The sequence below is a fragment of the Coregonus lavaretus genome (assembly GCF_964263955.1).
Source record: "Coregonus lavaretus genome assembly, chromosome: 2".
Classification (NCBI taxonomy): domain Eukaryota; kingdom Metazoa; phylum Chordata; class Actinopteri; order Salmoniformes; family Salmonidae; genus Coregonus; species Coregonus lavaretus.
The window spans coordinates 20,445,790-20,467,806 of record NC_139989.1 but is presented as its reverse complement, the minus strand read 5'-3'; the positions used below and the strand labels follow the sequence as shown (position 1 = coordinate 20,467,806).

The following is a 22,017-nucleotide window of genomic DNA, read 5'->3' as shown; positions in this document are numbered from 1 at the left end:
TAGTGTGTAGTCCCAGTAGTTATCTACACCGCTACATGTCAAAAAACATATGAACTACTGAAAACACTACCTAGATTTGAATTTAGTTCAACTACCACCAAGCTACTGCAAAATGTAGTTAAATTACATGTAGTTCACTACTCCCCAACACTGGTGATGAGCCCTGTAGAATGCAGCCCTATCCCACCAGGCAAAAATGTTTTTAATCAATGTTCTATCAACGTCATATTTCATCAGACTGACGTTGAACATCAATAGATTGTATGTTTGCATTTACAAAAAGTACACAGTTTAAGCCTAATTTTAACCAGATTTCAACCACAAATGAACAATGAGATTTCAAGGTTTGGTTATTTCAAGTTGAATTAAATACCCACCATATTTTAAATGTTTTTCCCCTTAGGGATAGTAGTAGTAGTGACGTCTGTCTTTTTTTATTTGTATGTGGTAAACAAACACACACAGGCAGAGACATGGTTATTTTGGGCTGTTCACTGCTCAGCAAAGATCAAAACGCCTGGACCCACTTACAGTAATTCCTGCCTTTTTGCTCATTTTAGATTTTTTGGCTTGTCTGTAATCCTAGATACTATGTGTGCCTATAATGTGTCTGCCTTGTCCGCATAAATATCAGACTGTAAAATAAAACATGGTCAAAGTACTATAACACACATACAGTGGGGAAAAAAAGTATTTAGTCAGCCACCAATTGTGCAAGTTCTCCCACTTAAAAAGACGAGAGAGGCCTGTAATTTTCATCATAGGTACACGTCAACTATGACAGACAAATTGAGAAAAAAATATCCAGAAAATCACATTGTAGGATTTTTAATGAATTTATTTGCAAATTATGGTGGAAAATAAGTATTTGGTCACCTACAAACAAGTAAGATTTCTGGCTCTCACAGACCTGTAACTTCTTCTTTAAGAGGCTCCTCTGTCCTCCACTCGTTACCTGTATTAATGGCACCTGTTTTGAACTTGTTATCAGTATAAAAGACACCTGTCCACAACCTCAAACAGTCACACTCCAAACTCCACTATGGCCAAGACCAAAGAGCTGTCAAAGGACACCAGAAACAAAATTGTAGACCTGCACCAGGCTGGGAAGACTGAATCTGCAATAGGTAAGCAGCTTGGTTTGAAGAAATCAACTGTGGGAGCAATTATTAGGAAATGGAAGATGTAGAAGACCACTGATAATCTCCCTCGATCTGGGGCTCCACGCAAGATCTCACCCGGTGGGGTCAAAATGATCACAAGAACGGTGAGCAAAAATCCCAGAACCACACGGGGGGACCTAGTGAATGACCTGCAGAGAGCTGGGACCAAAGTAACAAAGCCTACCATCAGTAACACACTACGCCGCCAGGGACTCAAATCCTGCAGTGCCAGACGTGTCCCCCTGCTTAAGCCAGTACATGTCCAGGCCCGTCTGAAGTTTGCTAGAGTGCATTTGGATGATCCAGAAGAGGATTGGGAGAATGTCATATGGTCAGATGAAACCAAAATAGAACTTTTTGGTAAAAACTCAACTCGTCGTGTTTGGAGGACAAAGAATGCTGAGTTGCATCCAAAGAACACCATACCTACTGTGAAGCATGGGGGTGGAAACATCATGCTTTGTGGCTGTTTTTCTGCAAAGGGATCAGGACGACTGATCCGTGTAAAGGAAAGAATGAATGGGGCCATGTATCGTGAGATTTTGAGTGAAAACCTCCTTCCATCAGCAAGGGCATTGAAGATGAAACGTGGCTGGGTCTTTCAGCATGACAATGATCCCAAACACACCGCCCAGGCACCGAAGGAGTGGCTTCGTAAGAAGCATTTCAAGGTCCTGGAGTGGCCTAGCCAGTCTCCAGATCTCAACCCCATAGAAAATCTTTGGAGGGAGTTGAAAGTCCGTGTTGCCCAGCGACAGCCCCAAAACATCACTGCTCTAGAGGAGATCTGCATGGAGGAATGGGCCAAAATACCAGCAACAGTGTGTGAAAACCTTGTGAAGACTTACAGAAAACGTTTGACCTGTGTCATTGCCAACAAAGGGTATATAACAAAGTATTGAGAAACTTTTGTTATTGACCAAATACTTATTTTCCACCATAATTAGCAAATAAATTCATAAAAAATCCTACAATGTGATTTTCTGGATATTTTTTTCTCATTTTGTCTGTCATAGTTGACGTGTACCTATGATGAAAATTACAGGCCTCTCTCATCTTTTTAAGTGGGAGAACTTGCACAATTGGTGGCTGACTAAATACTTTTTTTCCCCACTGTACATGGTTGTTTTGTGCCGTGTTGTAGATGCAAAGCTGATTTTTATGTAAACAGACAATAAAGTAGGATCTTGTCTCATCTCATATCCTCGGTTGGAAAAAGCTGATGTCTTATTGGGTTATAATGAGGGTAGCTTGACCAGTGAACCATAATAGGGCCACAGCTCCAGCGTTGGACATACGGTAACTGTCTGTATTACTACAGCACCATACAAGTATAATACTCTGTATTAACTACATACAACAGGCAACCACACAACTTTTCAACACAGAGCTCATATCATACATGTACACACAGACTAACACACACACACACACACACACCAGAAACAGGTCATGCTATAGTGGTGGTGTACTGCACAGTATAAGACATTGGAGACAAGCTAGTGGCAGCATAACATCGTTCAAGATGGAGCTCCGCCGCTCCAGTCAGATGAAGTGTGTGATGTGTGCAGTGCACAGCTGACAGTCGGGAAGTGAAGGGAAGGCAACATGACCCAACATCAGATCCAGAGCATCCCGATTAGACTTGTAGCTGTTAGACAGCTGTGTCACAAACTGGCTGGCTACAGTCGCCAGGCCCCCTCTCTCTCATTTAGGCTACATTCTGTGCTCCAAAGACTAAGAAAGGAATCTCTGTCAATCGACTGCAATGTACAGTGTGTAAAGTGCTCTCTGAGCTTCTGCTGTGTATATGTGTGTGTGTGTGTGTGTGTGTGTGTGTGTGTGTGTGTGTGTGTGTGTGTGTGTGTGTGTGTGTGTGTGTGTGTGTGTGTGTGTGTGTGTGTGTGTGTACAGTGAGGGAAAAAAGTATTTGATCCCCTGCTGATTTTGTACGTTTGCCCACTGACAAAAACATGATCAGTCTATAATTTTAATGGTAGGTTTATTTGAACAGTGAGAGACAGAATAACAACAAAAAAATCCAGAAAAACGCATGTTAAATTGATTTGCATTTTAATGAGGGAAATAAGTATTTGACCCCTCTGCAAAACATGACTTAGTACTTGGTGGCAAAACCCTTGTTGGCAATCCCAGATCAGACGTTTCTTGTAGTTGGCCACCAGGTTTGCACACATCTCAGGAGGGATTTTGTTCCACTCCTCTTTGCAGATCTTCTCCAAGTCATTAAGGTTTCGAGGCTGACTTTTGGCAACTCAAACCTTCAGCTCCCTCCACAGATCTTCTATGGGATTAAGGTCTGGAGACTGGCTAGGCCACTCCAGGACCTTAATGTGCTTCTTCTTGAGCCACTCCTTTGATGCCTTGGCCGTGTGTTTTGGGTCATTGTCATGCTGGAATACCCATCCACGACCCATTTTCAATGCCCTGGCTGAGGGAAGGAGGTTCTCACCCAAGATTTGATGGTACATGGCCCCGTCCATCGTCCCTTTGATGCGGTGAAGTTGTCCTGTCCCCTTAGCAGAAAAACACCCCCAAAGCATAATGTTTCCACCTCCATGTTTGACGGTGGGGATGGTGTTCTTGGGGTCATAGGCAGCATTCCACCTCCTCCAAACACGGCGAGTTGAGTTGATGCCAAAGAGCTCGATTTTGGTCTCATCTGACCACAACAATTTTACCCAGTTTTCCTCTGAATCATTCAGATGTTCATTGGCAAACTTCAGATGGCCCTGTATATGTGCTTTCTTGAGCAGGGGGACCTTGCGGGAGTTGCAGGATTTCAGTCCTTCACGGCGTAGTGTGTTACCAATTGTTTTCTTGATGACTATGGTCCTAGCTGCCTTGAGAACATTGACAAGATCCTCCCATGTAGTTCTGGGCTGATTCCTCACCGTTCTCATGATCATTGCAACTCCACGAGGTGAGATTTTGCATGGAGCCCCAGGCCGAGGGAGATTGACAGTTATTTTGTGTTTCTTCCATTTGCGAATAATCGCACCAACTGTTGTCACCTTCTCACCAAGCTGCTTGGCGATGATCTTGTAGCCCATTCCAGCCTTGTGTAGGTCTACAATCTTGTCCCTGACATCCTTGGAGAGCTCTTTGGTCTTGGCCATGGTGGAGAGTTTGGAATCTGATTGATTTATTCTGTGGACAGGTGTCTTTTATACAGGTAACAAACTGAGATTAGGAGAACTCTTTATTTCCCTCATTAAAATGCAAATCAAATTATAACATTTTTGACATGCGTTTTTCTGGATTTTTTTGTTGTTATTCTGTCTCTCACTGTTCAAATAAACCTACCATTAAAATTATAGACTGATCATTTCTTTGTCAGTGGGCAAACGTACAAAATCAGCAGGGGATCAAATACTTTTTTCCCTAACTGTATGTGTTCTCATTAATGTTTGTATGTTCACTCCATTGCAAATACAGCGGTGGGGGCTGGGAATTAGTTTAGATATATTGTTTTATCTCATTTGTATTCTCTCAATAGAATATGCTGATATAGGCCTAAGCGATATTTGCTCCCTCTGTCTTACACAGAAATGGAAATGTCATCAGAATGTTCACAAATAGTTCAGTCCATCCTCAATTAATGTAGCCTCCACACATTCCTCAAACAAAACAATATACACACTGTCGTCATCCCAAATGGCATTCTATTCACTACATAGTGCAAAGGGCCCATATGAACCTGTCACGCCCTGGCTCGGGGGACTCTAGAATGTTGAGCCAGGGTGTGAGTTTTCATTTGTGTTCATTCTATTATTGTGTTTCTATGTTGGCTAGTGTGGTTCTCAATCAGAGGCAACGAGTATCAGCTGTTGCTTGTTGTCTCTGATTGGGAACCATACTTAAGCAGCCAGTTTTCCCACAGTGTTTGTGGGATCTTGTTCCTGTATAGGTTTGTGTTTTGCACCTTTGGACGTCACGTTATCGTTTGTTGTTTTTGTTCGTGTCATTTTGGGATGCTAGTTCGTTTATTCTCTCTGTGTTGTTTTTGTAGAGAGTTCCACACAGTGTGTGCCTTTAGTTTGTACTTTACCGGTGTGCGTAAAGTTCGCTTGCCTGCCAGGTTGTATTTAGCCGTGTTTGGCTTGTTCTTTTTTGTCTTCACTAAAGACGTTAGTACGAAGCCTCTGTGTGTCCTGCGCTTGATTCCACACCACATCTACACTCAATCGTGACAGAGGATCCCACCAAAACTGGACCAAGCAGCGTGTCCAGGAGCCATCGCCAGGGGAATCGCTAGCGGATCTCCGTGGCAACCTCGACTGGGTCAAGCCTAGTGAAGAGCAGAGTGGGTGGACTTGGGAGCAGTGGAGGAAGAGTCTCGACTGGGTCAAGCCAAATGAAGAGCAGAGAGGTTGGACTTTGGAGCAGTGGAGGAAGAGTCTGGCGAGAGATAGGGAGGCCTGGTCCACGGGGAGGAGAGACACCCAGAAATGTTTTAGGGGGGGGCTCACGCCGTGGACGACGGAGCAGCAGGAGGCCACGATAGAGCGGTCCAGCGGGTTGGCAGAGGAGGCCGCCAGGTTACGGGGGCCACTGGTATTAAATGGGAAGGAAAGTGTAGAGGCACGGCGAGAGGTACTGGGGTGTGTTACCAGTCCGGTCCGGCCCGTTCCTGATCCCTGCGTAGGGCCAGTGGTGTGTGTCCCCAGTACGGTCCGGTCTGTTCCTGTCCCTTGCACCGGGCCTGTGGTGCGCGTCGCCAGCCCAGTCCGGTCCATTCCTGCTCTCCGCACCAAGCCTATGGTGCGCGTCGCCAGCCCGGCCCGGCCTGTTCCTGCTCCCCGCACCAGGCCAATGGTGCGCGTCGCCAGCCCGGTCCGGCCCGCTCCTGCTCCCCGCACCAAGCCAATGGTGCGCGTCGCCAGCCCGGTCCGGCCTGTTCCTGCTCCCCGCACCAAGCCTATGGTGCGCGTCGCCGGCCCGGCCCGGCCTGTTCCTGCTCCCCGCGCCAAGCCAATGGTGTGCGTCGCCAGCCCGGCCCGGCCTGTTCCTGCTCCCCGCACCAAGCTTATGGTGCGCGTCGCCAGCCCGGTCCGGCCCGTTCCAGCTCCCCACACCAAGCCAGTGGTGTGCGTCGCCAGCCCGGTCCGGCCCGTTCCTGCTCCCCACACCAAGCCAGTGGTGTGCATCGTCAGTCCGGCACGGCCCGTGCCTGTTCCACCGGTGCCTGGTCCGGCACCGGTCAGCTGCTTCACGCTGGAGCTGGAGTAATCCGCTCCACCAGTGTGCAGTCCAGCTCCGGCCAGCGGGGCCAGACCGGACCAGGGGTACTTTGGGGGGTTGGAGAGGGAGTGGGGATCAGGCCCGGAGCCGGATCCGCCGCCAAGGCGGAGTGCCCACCCGGTCCCTCCCCTGTGGTGTTTGGTTGGCGCGGCCGGAGTCCGCGCCTTTGGGGGGTACTGTCACGCCCTGGCTCGGGGGACTCTAGTATGTTGAGCCAGGGTGTGAGTTTTCATTTGTGTTCATTCTAGTATTGTGTTTCTATGTTGGCTAGTGTGGTTCTCAATCAGAGGCAACGAGTATCAGCTGTTGCTTGTTGTCTCTGATTGGGAACCATACTTAAGCAGCCAGTTTTCCCACAGTGTTTGTGGGATCTTGTTCCTGTATAGGTTTGTGTTTTGCACCGTTGGACGTCACGTTATCGTTTGTTGTTTTTGTTCGTGTCATTTTGGGATGCTAGTTCGTTATTCTCTCTGTGTTGTTTTTGTAGAGAGTTCCACACAGTGTGTGCCTTTAGTCTGTACTTTACCGGTGTGCGTAAAGTTCGCTTGCCTGCCAGGTTGTATTTAGCTGTGTTTGGCTTATTCTTTTTTGTCTTCACAAAAGACGTTAGTATACGAAGCCTCTGTGTGTCCTGCGCTTGATTCCACACCACATCTACACTCAACCTTGACAGAACCCTGATCAAAAGAAGTACACTATGTAGGGTATAGGGTGCCATTTGGGACGCAGTTCATGCATAATGTATGTACTGTACACTAGGGATTCACATGGGTAACTGGGATCCGGGGACTGTCCCAGGAACACTCTTCACATTTCCCGGAAAAATTTAATGACAAGACCTGGGAAATGACAACATTTTACCCCAATGTTGCACTAATGCAATTCCACAAAATACACAACACGAGCAGCATCAGATTAGCAAAATAAAATAGCACATTATCAAAACAGGTTGTCGCATGGAAGCCTTTAGCCCAGTGTATTTACTTCACACAAAGTCGCCATTAATTCAAAGCACACGCATAATTGGCACTGCCGGCCTGCACACATGACCCGAATGCAGTTAATAAACCCTACAGGAAACCCTTACAGTATTGCCTGTAAAAGATTGTGTGCTTCTTTGAGCTGTCATTGTGACATTTTTAAACAGAGTTGGTCCCCGTTAAGATACCTTGATATTGAAACTATTTCCACTCTTCATCTCTCTTCCCGTTATTCATCAGCTGATCTGCTATCTGTATAATCATCAACTCGATTTTGCCAAATATAGGAGGTATTCTGTCATTCATTGTCATTCGTTATCTAGCAAGCTTAGCAACTTTGGTCATTTTTTACTTTTGTTTGACTGCCGTTACAAAGTTTGTATGATTCCACAACGCTATACTCGGGGTGCGCTCTGTGCGTCCTGAGCGCGCTCTGTGTCGAGATAGCCTATTGCTGAAATGCGCTGAATTAATTGAGGAACATGATAGCGCTCGGAATTTCTGAACGGCCTGTTTCACAATTCACAACATTGTCATTGGCGATCAAAGATAGTTACTCTATCATTACTAAATATCAGTTTCATTTGCTCTGAAATCTTTACGTAATGGTGCATGCAAGAAGACAAGGTGGTGCAGCGGCCCTCTTATTTGAGGAGAACACTGGCATAGCGACCATATCTTGGCTTTGAACTTTTTAAGTGGGCACTTCCTATTTGGGCACTTCCGAATTATGCTGTATTTCCCGGGACTCTCGGGATAAATATTAATTATTCCCGGTATTGAAACTTGGTAAATTTTCGGGAAAATATGAATCCCTACTGTATTATTAAACGGCTTTGATATAATTCCATTCCTCCGTTTTCTGTCTCTCTTGTTGTTCGACTTATTTCCTCCAGTGCACTTTTCTTTCCTCCTTCTCCTCCCACCTTTTGCTTGCTTTTATTTACCACAGTGGCCTTTGGTTGCGTGTTATAAATTGCTGTAATCAATTCTCTCTGCTGGCTAAGCCACAGCGCTCTGTGTTGTTATGCTCTGTTAGAGCTCTGCACTGGGTGCTTGCACCCTTGTTATTTTCTCATTATCCTCACCTCCCAGTTCATTGGACTAAGTGACATAGTTCGAGTTCAGCATTCTGGTGAATATTTGGAGCTGTATGTGTGTTGTGTGTGCGTGTGGGGGGAGGGGAGGGGGGGGGGGGGGGGGTGAAATGTGTGTGTGTGTCACGGGTGGCTGGTGACACCTACATTTGGGAGGACATGCTCATATTAATGGATGGAAAGGAGTAAATGGAATGGTATCGACATGGTTTCCTTGATTTTGATACCATTCCATTCATTCCTGTCATTATTATGAGCCATCCTCCCCTCTCCAGCGTCCTGTGTGTGTGTGTGTGTGTGTGTGTGTGTGTGTGTGTGTGTGTGTGTGTGTGTGTGTGTGTGTGTGTGTGTGTGTGTGTGTCTGTGTGTGTCTGTGCATACTGCATCCTGTTTCTGTGTGTAAAATGTGTTGTTAAAGGCCCTCAAGGATGCCACTGTTTTCATGTCACTATATGAGGAAGGGCTTTTACTACCTTTTGGCTGCAGTGACCCAGGAGCTGTAGGCTTGTTTTAGAGGCCCATTAGTCTGGAGGAAGAGGGAGTGGAGAGGTAGAGCCACCTGACTCTGTCTGCAGCCACCTCACTCACTGCAGCCTGCAGTCTGGCCCAGCTCAAATGACTGGCAGGACTTAGATCAGGACCTATATTCATAAAGTGTCTCAGAATAGGAGTGACAATCTAGGATCAGTTTTCCCTTTTAGATGATAATGAATGAGATAATATGGATAGGGAGGACCAGATCCTAAATCAGCACTCCTATTCTGAATACAGGCCCATAGGGATATATATATATATATATATCTGTGATTGGGTGACTATTCCCTGACTATTTATTGGAGCTTGCTCCCTCGCATTCTTCTTAGCGGAAACAAACCCATCAACCGTATTAGATTTGAGCATATGCCTGAGATGGAAATAGAAGTGCACTATTCTTGCTCCCTCTCACTCTTTAATTCTCAAACTCAACCCCCGCTTTTCCCCTTGTCTCTTTTTCCCTGGTGTAATCAAATTCACTAGAGCAAACATAAATTTTTGAAGACAAGCTTGAGGAGCGATTCGGAAGTGAGGAAATGCATGCGAAATGAACCGACTGCTATATTTAGATAACCTTGAAGGACAGAATAAAGAGATGAATAAGCCTACCTGTGTCAACATCACTGTCTGTTCTCGTCTGCTGAGGAGTGCCAAAATACATTCTCATCAGCTTTAGACGATGACTATGCTAAGACCCTATGCAAATATGTGTGCGTTAGTAATTATTTCCCTTTCTTTTCTCTCCCTCTCGCTCTGTGTCTCTCTGTTTGTCTCTTTCTGTTGTCTCTCTGTTTGTCTGTTCTGCCGGGTCGGTGTGTGTCCACAGAGCTTATTTAGTGCCCATCTGGATTCCGGACTTCCTCCGTAGCAGTTAGATGCGTCTGTCCCCTCATCTGCGACAATGACGATGAAAGGCTTGTCGAGTAGCCGGAGACACCATCACACAGTGACCTGTGACCCCTCCTATGACTCAATGACCTTGGGGCGCCAAGCCCGGCCCTACCTGCTGAACCCAGGCGATGCCCACCCAGCGGACCACCCTTACTATGCCCAGCGAAGCTCCTTCCAGTCTGAGTGCGGGCCCTACCCTGACCTTGCTAGCAGCACCTTCCCCCGAAGACAATACAGCTCCCACCACGAACTGAAGGATGAGTGTGCTGTGGTGCCTTACACCGGAGGCCAAGGGGGAAGCGTTAAGGGGGGCGGTGGTGGTGGAGGAGGAGGCAGCAACAACCGAATCCCACCAAATCTTCTGGAGCAGTTTGAGCGACAGGCGCCGGTGCGGCACGACGGCTACCACACGCTGCAGTACAAGTGCACAGCGATGGAGCACCAGCGCAGCGACAGCCCCGGGAGGATCCGCCATCTTGTCCACTCGGTCCAGAAGCTCTTCACCAAGTCCCACTCCCTGGAGGGCCCATCGGGGGGCAGGGTGAACGGGGGCAAGGCCAGCCCCGACGACCCGCCCTCCCACTCGAGCACCCTAAAGCACAGCAGCAAGCGCAGCAAGAGCAAGGACCGCAGCAGGTCGGAGCCCAAGATGCGCTCTGCCATCTCAGGCTACTGGAGCTCGGACGACACCCTGGACCGTGAGGTGGGCCTGTACCATCACCACAGCCCCAGCCCGGGAGGCATGCCCTCTGGGGTGATGACCATGGGCCGCCACCCAGAGAAGTCCCAGTCGCAGTACTTCATGGAGCAGTACAACACAATCAGCGCCCACTCACTGAAGACGTCGCGGAGCAACAACGACGTCAAGTGTTCCACGTGCGCCGGGTTGCCGGGACTGGGCATGGGTATGGATGGAACTGGCCAGCTGCTGAAGAAGAGCTCTTGGTCATCCACACTGACGGTCAGCAGGGCCAGGGAAGTCTACCAGAAGGCATCGGTCAACCTGGACAAAGCCCTGGTTAAGGCCGAGACCTGCCAGCAGGGGGGCCGCCAGACCTTTCAATTCCTCCAGGTATGACAACAACTCTTCTTCACCTCCAGAACTCCCATCTAAACACCTTCATAACCATCCATCCATCCATTCATGTCCTCCCAGAGATTAATATGTGTGTGTGGAGACCCCAGGCCCCTTGCATGTCCACTGTCCCTTGAGACAGAGATAGCGAGGGGGAGAGGAGGCAAGAAGGAGCAGACTTACTCTCTCTCTCTCTCTCTCTATCAGCCACTCTTTGGGGACTTAAATGTTTAATGTGACACGTCCTCATTTGTGTTGAATGTGAGATGTCCTCATTTGTGTTGAATGTGAGACGTCCTCATTTGTGTTGAATGTGAGATGTCCTCATCTGTGTTGAATGTGAAACGTCCTCATTTGTGTTGAATGTGAGAATTCCTAATTTGTTTAAAATGGGAGACGTCCTCATTTGTGTTGAATATGAGACTTCCTCATTTGTGTTGAATGTGAGACGGCCTTATTTGTGTTGAATGTGAGACGTCATCCTCCTCACCTTTTACCATCATGCATATCATCCCTGGTTGTGGACCTCATTCCATTTGTCTCATGTCCTTAACATTATTACATGTCTGTGTGTTTGTAATGTCTTGTGACAGCCCTGTAGCTGATTTGGTTCTGGGTGCTGAGATTACTGTGTTTGTGCTAGTGGATTTCTATGTAGAAGGATTGCTTGTGGAGCTATTACTTATGTATATTATCAACTGGATTAGCCTTTAAGATTATCTTTTACAATCACTGCATGCAGTATATTTACTTGGAAATCAGCCTTATCCCATACACAGTACCTGTAGCCTCTCTTACACAGTAGCTGCCATATTCACAAAGAGTGTGTCCCAAATGACATCCTATTCCCTATATAGTGCACTATTTTTGACCAGATTCCTATTGGCCCAGGTCAAAAGTGGGAATCAGGTGCCATTTGGGACGTGGACATAGTCTGAACGAGGTAAAGCGGTATAAGGGCTGCTGACGTAAGATCAGAGAGAGGGGAAACAGAATGAATGAAAAGAGGAGAAAAGCACATATCCCTGAGCCTGGTGGCCCCACTGTGCTCTCTCTCGCTTTCTGTTTGTTTGGGAGAAGATGAAAGAGGAAGTGATTCAACTCGGATACATCCCCTCATCTGACTGGGTGAACTGCAAACAGAAGCCTGAGGAGGGAGGGAGGGAGGGAGGGAGGGAGGGAGAGAGAGAGAGAGAGAGAGAGAGAGAGAGAGAGAGAGAGAGAGAGACTGAGAAGAGAGTCAGAGAGAGACACTGAGAAGAGAGTCAGAGAGAGACACTGAGAAGAGAGTCAGAGAGAGACACTGAGAAGAGAGTCAGAGAGAGAGAGAAAGTAAGAGGGCCTAAGAGAGAGATCTTTGCAGCCATGCATTTTAACAGCTTCACCAATCGATCAGATCAAGGACGGGTGGTGTTCTTGCAGCAGTAGCAACATTCCTCCTGTCCCGACCTGAAAAAAGCTGCTGCTCTCTTTCTTCTACAGAGGAAGTGACGAAAAAAAAGAAGCACTGTCAAAGAGGAGGCATGACACTTTTCACAGGCGAGCACAGGCTTTTCACAGGCTTTTGAATTCTAAAAAGGAGCAGAACTTCTTTCGATTTGGAGTGACATGTTGTTTTATTCTCCTGCTGCAATGTGATCTTGTTTTCCGCCCCTCGCCATTCACACACTTTCAGTTGTCCCCGTTCACACACGCATGCGCACGCATGCACACACAGTGATGCTCAGCCAATCACCTCCCAATGTGTCTTGGCCAGGGTCAATGTTCCTCTGCAGTGTATTGAACCTCTCGAATATAGATGGCCGTACAGTGCTTCTGTTTGTGTAATACCTTAGTTTGCATACCGATCTTTCTTTGCCATTCAGTGTCAGCTTTATTTGGCAGGGTGTTATGTTTGTTCCTGTTTTAGATGACATAGACATTGGCTGCATTCCAAACACGTAAAAGACACACCCTCTCCCCTCAGCCCTCAAATTAAGTGGACATTTCTGATGACGTATCATGACGTATGATGAGTTGACACTTGCAGGCCAAGGGGCGAGGGAAGACTGAATTAATTTTAAATGGACCACTCTTGCCTGGAAATGTGTCACTCGTTCGTCCCACGGTTGTGTTTTCAGTCATCATGGAACCACCGGTAGCTGTTGTGTGTGCTTTATATGCGCTACAGTCAATTATGATTGCATTTCATATCTTGGCTAGAAGACAACGCATCCGCAGACATCGAATGCTAGCCATCCGACGATATCAGGTAAATTACAATGTATAAGTGTGATGTCAGGGAAAGTTGTATGTGGTAGCTAACGTTTCCCAAAGCTAACCAAACAAAAACATCATTACTTTTACGATACGTGTTTGTTCCGTCATGTGCATTAGTAGCACAATTTCTAACTTATTTACATTAGTTTTTTACTTACACTTGTATGTTGACTTCTCCATATTGATTTTGGTTTTAAGTTTTGGCAGACTTTTCTTAGCAAATGTACAATCATCACGAATTGAATTATGGGGCGTCAGGCCCCGGAGTGAACAGAGTTGTACACTCGCAAACTCGATCACAAACTAGGGCTGAGGGGCTTACGTTGCCAACTTCCCTTGCTTGGCTAATTGTTTGGACCGACGGCAAAGATGGCCGCGGGGATTCCCCCAAGGGCATAAGGCGAGGGTAAGTGGAGGAGGGTGTGTCTTTTATGTGTTTGAAACGCAGCCAGTGGCTTATAATGTGTGTCATTCGAGTCCTCATCAGTCCCTAGATATTCTCTCTCTTTGGCATTTTCGCTTGTTGCCCCTGACGTCAAAAACAAGTTGCTTCCCTAGTAACCGGCTTGTTGAATGATTCTCATGCCGTTGATTATTCAGACACTCTGCCTCCATCCCAATGACACCCTATTCCCTATATAGTGCACTACTTTTGACCAGAGCCCTATGGGCCTTGGCCAAAAGTAGTGCACTATATAGGGAATAGGGTGCCATTTGGGATGCAGTTTTCTCTCTGTAGCTCTCCTCTCTGCCTTTCACCTCCATGTTAACTCCCCTAAAAGCCACTCACACTGGAGAGCAGCGCAGTGCTGGGGCAGAACAAAACGTCCTTTGTTATTCTCTCTCTTTCTCACGGCGGTCGAGATGGCTTCTTTGCCTGCCTATTTTGACACATTCATTAAAAGCGTGGCACAGTAACTGCACAGACAGACAGGGTTGGAGAATTTAGACGTTTTAGTCCAAACAATTCACTCCTCAGTTTGATATGCGTCACTGAGAGCAGCACAGAGGAGTCTAGTCTCTACACTCTAATGGTATGGTTCTAATACACCCCATTCAGAGTAACATTAGCGGTTAGCGGTTACCATTGATCAGTGCTGTGACTTTAGCGGTTAGCGGCTGGCTGGATATAGAGCATTGTTTGGATAATCCCATTCCAGGCTGGGATTGGCTGGGACAGGGTTCAGCCAGGGTTCAGCCAGGGGTCAGAGTTTGGTCATAGTGTTTAGATGGGTGGGTCATCGCTCTGACAATGGTCACCGGTATGTTCTCACGGTCTCCGCCCACAGGTGCCCCAGGACGAGTGGAGTGGGGGATTCTCGCCCCTAGGGAAGGACGAGGAGATCCCATGCCGGCGGATGCGCAGCGGCAGCTACATCAAGGCCATGGCAGAGGAAGACAGCGGTGACTCGGACTGCAGCCCCAAGCCCTCGCCCAAGGTGCAGGCACGCCGGGCCAGCTACCTGAAGGCCACACAGCCATCGCTCACCGAGATGACCACCCTCAAGTGAGTAGATACGTACTAGCTCTTCCCTTATGTTCGATTCGGCCGACACCTTTTATGTTCCGAGTCAATTTGACCCGTACAGTAAGTACATCAAGATCATAAATATATGATTTTAGCCTCCCAAAATGTATTTTCCAGTAGCTGAGAATATCCTCTTTCATATGCCTTTTCCCCTGAGTTGATAGACCCAACTGTTCAAAATGTATAGCCAAATCTTTGATTACTGTACCGAAGTCGTAAATCAATCAAATTATGACATTTTATGATGTTCATGACATTTTTTGCTCATTCTTTGCCAAACTTCGGATCACTGTCCCTCTGCCTCTGAATATCACAGGGAAAACATACTTATATCCTTGTGATCATCATTGACAGAGCTTTACTGCACAGAATACCATTTGCCTCTAGCACAAAGGTCAAGGTCAAATTTACTTCAAATTTACTTCAGATCATACTTACAGTATATCTATATGATCGTCATTGTTGCACCCTTCCTGTGCAGAAAGCAGCTTGTTTCTAGGAAACACTGTTCAAAGGTTATATAGACCAAGGTCAAGGTCAAATTGCTGAGGTCAAATTGTGGGTCAAATTGATTTCAGATCTGTATTTCTCAGCCTCTGAGCATCATAGGGAAATCATATACAGTATATGTGATCAGCATGGTTGTACCATTCCTGTGCTGGAAGTAGCTTGTTTCTAGGACAGATTTGCTGGGGTCAAAATGCGTGTTTAAATTTACCCAGAACATCATGGATGTCACATTTTTTTTTTTTTTTTTATATAGTGTTTTACAAGTTTGAGACCCATACTTAGGAAAGTAGATGAAAGGTCATGGTGGAAAAATTACTTAAATTGGGAAGGGCTAGGGGAAATAACGGTAGTTGGTGTGTGTGTGTGTGTGTGTGTGTGTGTGTGTACGTGTGCTTGTTTGCATGTGTACAGCAGACCTGGGCAGAAAATACAGTACTTTATTTGAAAATACCAACTTTTCTAATACTCGAGGGAGTCGAATATAGTTTCTATAGAGTTTGATATGACTCAAATACAGGTCTCAGAAAAACAAATAATATTTGAAAGTATTTTGAATACCTCTCAGAAAACCAAATAATATTAAGGTATTTGAATATATGCAAGTTATTTGAAAACAAAAAAAGATTTATTTGATGGCTGCCAAATATTTGTTGAAGAACCAAAAACTACAACAGTTAGTTGAATTAGTCTAAATATATGATCATTAGCACATGGTTTGGAGGGCTCTCAGATATTCATCTTAATGTAGCCTTTAGCCTAGAATGAAATACATGAGGGACATGGAATCACCTCAACATTAGAATAGACCACTTTTGCAGCTTCCAAATGACTAACAAATATTTTCATAATGATTGAGACACAAGGTAATGCAGTAACACTTGACATCAAGTTCTTATACATGTTTAGTAACTGTGATTACTACAATAACAACATCAACATTGGTGTTACATAGGACTTTCCTTATAATTGCACATCAATGGCGTTATTACATAAGTGGAATAAGGAACAGTGACTATTCCTCTTGTATACAGTTGTTACAAAAACTCTCAGCTCATTGCTATGCAATTAAAATGCAAATACCAAAGTATTATGTATATGCTAATAAAATAAAATGCTCCAAAAGTAATTGCAGTTTAATTACACAGGCACTAGAACAGTTTCATGTTAAGTGGTCCTCTGTAGCTCAGCTGGTAGAGCACGGCGCTTGTAACGCCAAGGTAGTGGGTTCGATCCCCGGGACCACCCATACACAAAAATGTATGCACGCACGACTGTAAGTCGCTTTGGATAAAAGCGTCTGCTAAATGGCTTATTATTATTATTATAAGTGTTACTGAGAATGCTATCAGTAACAAAATATGGCTATTGTGTAGAAAGACAAAACATAAAAGAGAATGAGATCAACCCTCAAGGCGTGTGGTCAAATTATTAACATGAGCGCCAACGCTGATAAATACACTGTAAAAAATGTATTGTAATTTTTACAGTAAATTACCTGCAGCACAGTAGCCAGTAAATTACTGTAGACTTACAGGAAATTGTTTATAGATTCCACAAATACAGTATGGTACTGTATTCTGGCACTGAATTACAGTAAATTACTGGCAGGACAGTAGTTAGTAACTTACTGTAGATTTACAGGATAAATACAGTGAAGGAAAAAAGTATTTGATCCCCTGCTGATTTTGTACGTTTGCCCAATGACAAAGAAATGATCAATCTATAAATTTAATGGTAGGTTTATTTGAACAGTGAGAGACAGAATAAAAACAAACAAATCCAGAAAAACGCATGTCAAAAATGTTATAAATTGATTTGCATTTTAATGAGGGAAATAAGTATTTGACCCCTTCTCAATCAGAAAGATTTCTGGCTCCCAGGTGTCTTTTATACAGGTAACGAGCTGAGATTAGGAGCGCACTCTTAAAGGGAGTGCTCCTAATCTCAGCTTGCTACCTGTATAAAAGACACCTGTCTACAGAAGCAATCAATCAATCAGATTCCAAACTCTCCACCATGGCCAAGACCAAAGAGCTCTCCAAGGATGTCAGGGACAAGATTGTAGACCTACACAAGGCTGGAATGGGCTACAAGACCATCGCCAAGCAGCTTGGTGAGAAGGTGACAACAGTTGGTGCGATTATTCGCAAATGGAAGAAACACAAAATAACTGTCAATCTCCCTCGGCCTCGGGCTCCATGCAAGATCTCACCTCGTGGAGTTGCAATGATCATGAGAACGGTGAGGAATCAGCCCAGAACTACACGGGAGGATCTTGTCAATTATCTCAAGGCAGCTGGGACCATAGTCACCAAGAAAACAATTGGTAACACACTACTCCGTGAAGGACAGAAATCCTGCAGCGCCCGCAAGGTCCCCCTGCTCAAGAAAGCACATATACAGGGCTGTCTGAATTGTAGGGCGGCAGGTAGCTTAGTGGGTAAGAGCGTTGTGCCAGTAACCGAAAGGTCGCTGGTTCTAATCCCCGAGCCGACTAGGTGAAATATCTGTCGATGTGCCCTTAAGCAAGGCACTTAACCCTAATTGCTCATGTAAGTCGTTCTGGATAAGAGCGTCTGCTAAATGACAAAAAACATTTAAAAATGTAAGGACTGAAATCCTGCAGCGCCCGCAAGGTCCCCCTGCTCAAGAAAGCACATATACATGCCCGTCTGAAGTTTGCCAATGAACATCTGAATGATTCAGAGGAGAACTGGGTGAAAGTGTTGTGGTCAGATGAGATGAAACTGGAGCTCTTTGGCATCAACTCAACTCGCCGTGTTTGGAGGAGGAGGAATGCTGCCTATGACCCCAAGAACACCATCCCCACCGTCAAACATGGAGGTGGAAACATTATGCTTTGGGGGTGTTTTTCTGCTAAGGGGACAGGACAACTTCACCGCATCAAAGGGACGATGGACGGGGCCATGTACCGTCAAATCTTGGGTGAGAACCTCCTTCCCTCAGCCAGGGCATTGAAAATGGGTCGTGGATGGGTATTCCAGCATGACAATGACCCAAAACACACGGCCAAGGCAACAAAGGAGTGGCTCAAGAAGAAGCACATTAAGGTCCTGGTGTGGCCTAGCCAGTCTCCAGACCTTAATCTCATAGAAGATCTGTGGAGGGAGCTGAAGGTTCGAGTTGCCAAATGTCAGCCTCGAAACCTTAATGACTTGGAAAAGATCTGCAAAGAGGAGTAGGACAAAATCCCTCCTGAGATGTGTGCAAACCTGGTGGCCAACTAACTACAAGAAACGTCTGACCTCTGTGATTGCCAACAAGGGTTTTGCCACCAAGTACTAAGTCATGTTTTGCAGAGGGGTCAAATACTTATTTCCCTCATTAAAATGCAAATCAATTTATAACATTTTTGACATGATTTTTTTGTTGTTATTCTGTCTCTCACTGTTCAAATAAACCTACCATTAAAATTAGAGACTGATAATTTCTTTGTCAGTGGGCAAACGTACAAAATCAGCAGGGGATCAAATACTTTTTTCCCTCACTGTATACACAAATAAAAAAATACAGTATGGTACTGTATTCTGTGGGGTTCAGCATTCTCACGAATGGGTGCAACAAATACAGTCTCTTACAAGGCACGCCTCAAAATATGTTAATAAGCCAGAGATTCTTTCACCGCCCACAACGCACCATAATTCACAGTATGCTGGTCTAAATATACAGCACAAACTCATCATTACACTTTTGTTGTTCTAAATTAAATCAACCTCTTCACCGTCCTTATCATTCAGTTAGGCCTAATTTAAATTAGATTGTGAAGTAACATGCACAATTATTGCCCATTCATCAATTTGTCATTCATTCAGTGGGCTGGCAACGTTTGTTTCCCCTCGCTCATCAACTCAAATAGAGTCAAGGATATGTTTTGCATTATTCTAAAGGCCTACTGCAACATGTAGCATGTTTTCGTTTTCCTTACAATACATTTGATTAGTAATAGAGTTATAGTAAATAAAACAGCCCTGTAACAGCTTATTTTTACAAAGTAAAACATAAAAGACAGTAATATCAACCCACAAGGCGTGCGGTCAAATTTTTTGCTATAAACATGAGCGCCAAAGCTGATAAATAGGCATAACACAAACTCATCATTACACTATTGTCGTTCTAAATTAAATCAACCTTTTCACCCTCCTTATCATTCAGTTAGGCCTAATTTAAATTAAATTGTGAAGTAACGTGCACAATTATCGCCCATTCATCCATTTGTCATTCATTCAGTGAGGAGAGAGGGACACATTAGCGCCTGGCTGGGTACCAACGTCCTACAGCGCATTGTCTTGGCGGGTTAAGTTGGGAATAGATGTGGGGAAAAAACATGTAAAAATGCTCTAAATACTTTTCTGTTTGTGATTAGAAAATTCTAAAAAATGAGCAATGTAAAATACAAACATTTAGGAAGAGTCAGGGAAGGAGCAGGACGTAGCTTTTTTTTTGGTCTGATTTTATTTTTTACAAAATCAAACATCAGTGTTTTTGAAACTAACACTTCAGATGCACAAAGAGGTTCAAAGATATTTTTGCTAAGCATCTGAATTGCTGTTTCCAATGTGTGCTAATGTCTTTGAATTACTCTGCAGTATTTCCAGGTCTCATAAAATTAATTGCAGCTTTTAATCTTTTTAGTGGCATGTTGAAAGAGTCATACAGTAGTTGAACGTCACAACTTATTTATACTTATCTGTACAAAATATCATTGGTTAATGGCTTTGACTTGATAATGTACACCTGGGGCAATGGAAATTCAGCAGAATGGACATTTACAGAATGTTGAGATAGAAATGTATTGTGTAGATCAAATATGTCTGTCAGATAGATTGGAATAGTATAGGAGATTGTGTGTGCTCTATTCATTCTATTTATATCTTCAACATTGCAGTTCCAGATACAGCCCTGCCATTAGTTGAAGGCATCCAATCCAATAGTTTCTGAAAAGTAGTCACTTCCTGAGAACTATACTGAACAGAAATATAAACGCAACATGCAACAATTTAAAATATTTTTACTGAGTTACAGTTCATAAAAGGAAATCAGTCAATTTAAATTAATTAATTAGGCCCTAATCTATGGATGTCACATGACAGGGAATACATATATGCATCTGTTGGTCACAGATACAGTGCCTTCAGAAAGTATTCAGACCCTTTGACTTTTCCCACATTTTGTTACATTACAGCCTTATACAAAAACAAATATTTAATAAAAACAAATCCTCAGCAATCTACACACAATACCCCTTAATGACAAAAAGCGAAAACAGGTTTTTCATTTTTTTTTGCAAATGTATTAACAATAAAAAACAGAAATACCTTATTTATATAAGTATTCAGACCCTTTGCTATGACACTCAAAATTGAGCTCAGGTGCATCCTGTTTCCATTGATCATCCTTGAGATGTTTCTACAACTTGATTGGGGTCCACCTGTGGTAAATTCAATTGATTGGACATGATTTGGAAAGGCATTCACCTGTCTATATAAGGTCCCACAGTTGATAGTGCATGTCAGAGCAAAAACCAAGCCATGAGGTCAAAGGAATTGTCCCTAAGAACACGGTGGCCTCCATAATTCTTAAATGGAAGAAGTTTGGAACCACCAAGACTCTTCCTAGAGCTGGCCGCCTGGCCAAACTGAGCAACCAGGGGAGAAGGGCCTTGGTCAGGGAGGTTACCAAGAACCTGATGGTCACTCTGACAGAGCTCTAGAGTTATTTTGTGGAGATGGGAGAACCTTCCAGAAGGACAACCATCTCTGCAGTACTCCACCAATCAGGCCTTTATGGTACAGTGGCCAGACGGAAGCCACTCTTCATTAAAAGACACATGACACCCCGCTTGGAGTTTGCCAAAAGGCACCTAAAGACGCTCAGACCATGAGAAACAAGATTCTCTGGTCTGATGAAACTAAGATGGAACTCTTTGGCCTGAATGCCAAGTGTCACGTCTGGAGGAAACCTGGCGCCATCCCTATGGTGAAGCATGGTGGTGGCAGCATCATGATTTGGGGATGTTTTTCAGCGGCAGGAACTGGGAGACAGGATCGAGGCAAAGATGAACAGAGCAAAGTACAGAGAGATCCTTGATGAAAACCTGCTCCAGAGCGCTCAGGACCTCAGACTGGGGTGAATGTTCACCTTCCAATAGGACAACGACCCTAAGCACATAGCCAAGACGATGCAGGAGTGGCTTCAGGACAAGTCTCTGAATGTCCTTGAGTGGCCCAGCCAGAGCCCGGAGTTGAACCCGATCTAACATCTCTGGAGAGACCTGAAAATAGCTGTGCAGCAACGCTCCCCATCCAGCCTGACAGAGCTTGAGAGGATCTGCAGAGAAGATTGGGAGAAACTCCCCAAATACAGATGTGCCAAGCTGTAGCGTCATACCCAAGGAGACTCAATGCTGTAATCGCTGCCAAAGGTGCTTCAACAAAGTACTGAGGGTCTGAAAACGTAGTAAATGTTATTTTCCGTTTTTTAGTTTTTATACATTTGCAAAAAATTCTAAAACCTGTTTTTGCTTTGTCAATATGGGGTATTGTGTGTAGATTGATGAGGGGGGAAAAACAATTTAATCAATTTTAGAATAAGGCTGTAACGTAACAAAATGTGGAAAATGTCAAGGGGTCTGAATACTTTCCGAAGGCACTGTACCTTTAAAAAAAAGAGTAAGGGCGTGGATCAGAAAAACAGTCAG

General features: G+C 44.8%; 1 protein-coding gene across 1 annotated transcript in view; it reads left to right on the top strand.

The window, feature by feature from the left end:
* Positions 1 to 9,937: 9,937 nt before the first annotated feature.
* Positions 9,938 to 22,017, top strand: part of LOC311138579 (disks large-associated protein 1-like) — a gene marked incomplete at both ends in the record, with an annotated part of 123,847 nt that continues 111,767 nt past the window's right edge. The window contains one exon of the mRNA XM_084173328.1: positions 9,938 to 10,297. Coding sequence (XP_084029454.1) covers positions 9,938 to 10,297 — 360 coding nt within the window. The remainder of the gene's footprint in view (positions 10,298 to 22,017) is intronic.